The sequence below is a fragment of the Fulmarus glacialis genome, unplaced genomic scaffold (genome assembly GCF_000690835.1).
Source record: "Fulmarus glacialis isolate BGI_N327 unplaced genomic scaffold, ASM69083v1 scaffold18933, whole genome shotgun sequence".
In the NCBI taxonomy this organism is placed as follows: domain Eukaryota; kingdom Metazoa; phylum Chordata; class Aves; order Procellariiformes; family Procellariidae; genus Fulmarus; species Fulmarus glacialis.
The window spans coordinates 10957-16198 of record NW_009205068.1 but is presented as its reverse complement, the minus strand read 5'-3'; the positions used below and the strand labels follow the sequence as shown (position 1 = coordinate 16198).

Here is a 5242-nt window from a genome sequence, read left to right as displayed (position 1 = left end):
CTGTGGTAGCGAGGAAGTCCACCAGGAGAAGTATTTGGCATCAGAAAGGTAATCCCAGAGGAAACAGATTACAGAGATTACCAGGAGGCAGAGGGGAATAAAATCCAGCTGTCAAACATCAGGCAACCTGCTTAGAGTGACAGCAGAAAGTCCTCAGATAGTAACAAGTAACTTTGCTCTGTACCCTTCAGTGTTTCCGTGGGCTGCTGTTCTGCAGCAGCAGAAGTGGATCCCTCTTTCTGGAGCACTGCTTTTGTTGCTGGTGTGTAGTAACAGTATCAGGAGATTGTTAACCCAGAGAGGGACCAAAGCAGAAGCTAGAAGTTGGAGGAAAATGTTCCTGACAGTGTGCAGAAGGCAGCACGTGCACTAGGCAAGCCCATTTGACGTTGGACTTCCAGAAGTCATCTCTGGGATCTCATGCTTATGTGATTTACTGCACACAGGCTGTTAAGGGTCTTTCAAACAGGTGACCCAAGACTGGGATCTCATCACACGATGACTATACACAGGGATGAGTTATGTCCCTGAACAAGTGGTCTGCATAGACGTCCAAGTACGTCAGTCTGTATTTGCCAAACTGATCATTAATGTTGGATACTTTGTTGAAGGCATGGCTACCTTGAGAAACCAAGGATCTGATTTCCAGGCAGACTGACTGCTCATTAATCATATTAACTAGTGGGAGCTGAAGGTGCTCAACAATTGTGAAAAATCAAGTACAGGACTACTGTAGCTTGGACCATCTGTAACTAAGCCAACCTCTGTTGTTGATTATTCCTGACACTTTTGTCCTTTATTTCTCTTTATTTTCTTTTAGTTCCTCTCACCTTATAGAAGGAGTTTCAAAAACAAATGTTGCAATTCCTCAGATCTCATGATCAGGTACATTACAGAAATGCTAAGAAAAATTAAAGTATTCTGAAGTCTGTGATTTAAACTAAATGCTGCAGTGGTCAAACACTGCAAGCCAGGAATAGAAAGGGATGTGGAATAATTAAACTTTCAGCCGGTATCACCAGCATTGTGGAATGACTGAGGCAGGAATTTCGTGCAAAACTTAGTAGGTGATAGTAGGCATCACTGACTGCCTCAATGCATCTGCATAAGCAGAATGAATTAAAACTGCAGGAGTGAAAGAGATGCTGGCTATCCTGAGGATCCCTGACATCTTCTGTTTTGTCCACTTGCAGATGCAGGAACACAAATCTTGCACACAGTTTTAAAAAATTCTACAAAAGAAGCAAATTAAATGGTCGCCACAAGCTCAGGAATGAATACCAGCTCCGGAGAAGGGGCAAATAACAGTCCTCTCTGGCTTCAGAATCAGCAACATGAACAACTCTAAGGACAGTGGGTTCATCATGGGGCAGCAGGAGGTTCTTTATAGCAACAAAAATAGATAAAAGCTTCTATTCAATAGCACAGGAATTGGCCAGGGCAGCTGGTTAATGGCTCAGGCCTGCAATGTTAATGGGGTTCCTTGTAAACTTATACTTAGTCAAACGCTTTGCTGGACCAGGGCCCAACATTTATCATGCCTCCCTCCAAGCAAGCCAAACTCAGTCTATTAGTTTGGCCTCTAGACTTACTGTCCTAGTGTTTGTGGTGATTGATATTTCGGAGGCTTTAATCTTTTCTCTGCTCTGAAAGGTAGAGAGATGCCTGGGCATTGGAAGCTCTCTGCAGCATGCTGAGGAGACGTAACCTTCTTACCACGCTCCTGATCGCCTTGCCATGGGCTCTTCTCCTAACCTTGTGGCACCAGTACCCAACCACCCGCTACCTCAGCCTGCTGAGAAGTAAGTGCAAGAATTGTCCTGTCAGTGTGCTGTGGTTGTGATGATTGCTGGTGCGAACCCTTGGTAGGAGACGCTTTCTGATGGGATGGGTTAAACAAAGACAAACTTGCCTGAAGGTCCCCTCAGGGTTTGCCTACAGCAGGCACACAAACTGTTCTTAAGAGCACGTTGAACATGCACCTTAGGCTGGCTTTGGGGAGAGGATGCTGATGTGCTGAGCACCGACTCCAGACAGATGTGTCCCCAGCACTCCCTGGAGAGGAGGCAGCTTGGCAGTGATTAATTGTCTAACATCTTTCTTCTTCTTCCTTCCTTCCTTCCTTCCTTCCTTCCTTCCTTTTGTCCCAGAAGAGACAGATGAGAACGTGACCTCTAAAGCTCTCCTCAATGGTACATCTGCACTGAGAGAAGAAGGCCTCCCATCATGCATTCGGCAGCAGCAAAGCATAGGGGCAACGCCTAAAATCATCCAGAATTATGTGTATTCCAGGCCTCCCCCATGGTCAGACACCCTGCCGACCATCTTTGTTATCACCCCTACCTACACCCGGCCAGTGCAAAAAGCTGAGCTGACCCGTCTGGCCAACACCTTCCTACATGTACAGAACCTGCACTGGGTGGTGGTGGAGGACTCGCCCCGGAGGACCAACCTGGTATCCAACCTGCTGGAGAAGGCAGGGCTCAACTTCACCCACCTCAATGTGGAGACACCCAAGAGTCTGAAGCTGGGGCTGTCCTGGATCCCATCCCACACCCCAAGAGGGACACTACAGAGAAACCTGGGGCTGCACTGGCTGAGGGACAGCTTCAGCAACACTGCACCGCCAGAAGGGGTAGTGTATTTTGCCGATGATGATAACACCTACAGCCTGGAGCTCTTTGAAGAGGTAAGAGCCATAAAATTACATGGGACAGAAAAGCAGGATACAGCTGCAAAGCCTCTTAAGGCCAGGTGCACTTGCAAAGACCTCTAAGATAGGGCTACCATGTGGACTTTTAGCATCAACTGGGAGGCAAGGGCTCTGGCATGTTGCCTAGAGCCCTCCTCTCCTGCCGTGTACTCAGTGGGAGCTGGATATAGGGCAGATGCAAACCTATAGCTATGCAAACCCATAGCTATGCAAACCCAGTAGCCATGCTCTAAAGGGCTGAAAGAGCAAAGAGCACATCTGCCATGGTGTGGGCTGCAGATGTGAATAGCCACTCACACAACGTTGCACCAGCTAGAGCCCCGTTTGCCAGGGACCAGAGGATACATACTCCAGAATTTACACCTCTCTTCGGGGAGAGCTGACCTGATTTAAATGAGCACCGAAGACAAACTTCTGGCAAAGCGTAAATCTGCACTGTTGTAGGGGTGTAATGGGTAGGGGATGTTAGAAAAGTTGACTGACTTTCTAATCCACCTTTTTTCCTTGGCTGCCTTTCTGTACTCTGAGTGCCAGCCACCACAACAGGGCTGGGATCACAGAAGCTTGCCCAGACTTCTGCTGGAAAAGCTAGCTTTTGTGAAATGTCAAGTCTATTGTACACTTGCAAAAACAATTATTCAGTAAACTCCCTTGTCACCAATTTAAGCCAAACTGTACTACACCACTTGAAATATAGAGTTACGCATCAGAACACATTTCCAGTTTTCAGAATTTTTTTTATCTCTGTTAAGCTCATCCTTTCTTATTTCTTTCCACGTCTTTTCTGACAATTTCAGTAAAATCCCACTCTTTTATGCAGTAGCCATGGATGGAAGAACAAGGGTGGGGGGAATTTGCAGTAAATGAGGACAAAGATGCATCAGTCAGGGAGGGAGATTACTTGCATGAGGGTGAAGTTGGAGTGGGTGGAGTTGATAATACGGAGCTAGAGGCCCAGTAGAAGTTGTGTTTGGCATTTACAAAAATGATAAAATTTTACAAAAAATGATAAAAGTTCAGATGAGATCAGAAAACCAAAGGTTTTCCTTCTTTTGAGGGTCTGAACGTGGGCATGGAAAAGCAGTGAGTTTGGTGTTCAGAGAAGGTGCTAAAACAGCCTTGTGGCTTTGCAAGCTGTGGCTCTTCAAGCAGTAGCACAGGTGAACAAGAACTCGTGCTGCCTAGAGCTATGTGATTGTGTGGGAAGTCAACGGGGGAGGACAGGTGCCAATGAAAGCGGAGGATGGTATAGTAATGGGGTGGGACAAACGTTGCGGAGTTGAATTCTCACAGCACTGTTTCTTTCTGGCACACAGATGCGCTACACAAGGAGGGTGTCAGTCTGGCCAGTGGCTTTCGTTGGGGGGCTGCGATATGAATCCCCAAAAGTGAGCCCAGCAGGGAAGGTGGTGGGCTGGAAAACCGTATTTGACCCTAACCGGCCCTTTGCTATTGATATGGCTGGATTTGCTATCAGCATCAAGCTGATCTTGGAGAAGCCTCAGGCCAGTTTCAAGCTGGAGGGAGTTAAAGGAGGCTACCAGGAAACCAGTCTGCTAAAGGATCTAGTGACTATGGATGGGCTGGAGCCCAAAGCAGCCAACTGCACAAAGGTGAGCAGGACAAGAGACCTTGAAAATACATTCTCCTTGCTGGGTCCTGGCTGCTTTTGCAGCCTCCTGCCATGCTCCTCCACCTTCCACTGTGCCTGCCCTGTGCTGGCACACATCAGCGCCAAACAGTGCTGGGACAGACGGGCACAGCTTGCCAAATTCTTCACAGATGCAAAGCTCAGACAGCGCTGAGGAACAGTTAGTGCTACGCACTCTAACTGTGTTAATAAAGAGCCTCAGCCGTACAATTCGCACCCAGATTGCTTCTCCAAAATCCAGGAGGATTGGCAGAGGGTTGAGTCTGGGGTTTCGGTCCAGAACGATCCCTCCTCCTTGTCACTGTTTCATGTGCCGTGAAGTCTCTCCCAGGTTCAACCCCTTTGAATCACATGCTTCAAACAACTGCAAGCCCCAGGTTGCTCAGGATCCCACCCGATGGATGCTCTGCCCTCGGCATTTCCATGGCATCCAGAGCCCCTGAAAACTCTTTGTGATTCCCTCTAGGTGTTGGTCTGGCACACAAGAACTGAGAGGCCCACTTTGGTTAACGAAGGCAAGCGTGGATTTACAGACCCCAGAGTAGAGGTGTAAGCAGAGAGCCAGCTCCAGGGTGTGAGTACCCTTGTCTTTATTGTTTTTGGCAAGGCAAATAATCTGTACCTGTTTCCTTATTTATGCTTTTATTTCCTCAAAGACTGCATATATGATTGTCCTAGTAACTCCCTTACCATGCCATCTTTTGCACAAGAAGTAGATCCTCATCTTTACCCACTTACGGTCTGCATTTCATACTCATTCAAGCCTCCTTGAAGTCCACATGGAAGCTTTGCCTGCGTACAGTCAGAGAGAAAAGTGGCAAAAGAATCCCATGGTTCCACTCAGTAACAATGACAAGCCAAATTCCTTGCTCCCCTAT

General features: G+C 47.4%; 1 protein-coding gene across 1 annotated transcript; it reads left to right on the top strand.

Moving 5' to 3' along the window:
* The first annotated feature begins 1690 nt into the window (after window positions 1-1690).
* Window positions 1691-4917, top strand: LOC104074945 (galactosylgalactosylxylosylprotein 3-beta-glucuronosyltransferase 1-like). Its single transcript, XM_009575256.1, has 4 exons — window positions 1691-1802; window positions 2151-2689; window positions 4030-4326; window positions 4831-4917. Exons 1-4 carry the CDS (start codon window positions 1691-1693, stop codon window positions 4915-4917), a joined length of 1035 nt encoding a protein of 344 aa, XP_009573551.1.
* The last annotated feature ends 325 nt before the right edge of the window (window positions 4918-5242 follow it).

Coding starts and splice junctions, on each gene's coding strand:
- LOC104074945 (XM_009575256.1), top strand. CDS start 1,691: ATGCTGAGGAGACGTAACCTTCTTACCACGCTCCTGATCGCCTTGCCA. Junction 2,690..4,029: donor GCCTGGAGCTCTTTGAAGAG/GTAAGAGCCATA, acceptor TCTGGCACACAG/ATGCGCTACACAAGGAGGGT. Junction 4,327..4,830: donor AAGCAGCCAACTGCACAAAG/GTGAGCAGGACA, acceptor GATTCCCTCTAG/GTGTTGGTCTGGCACACAAG.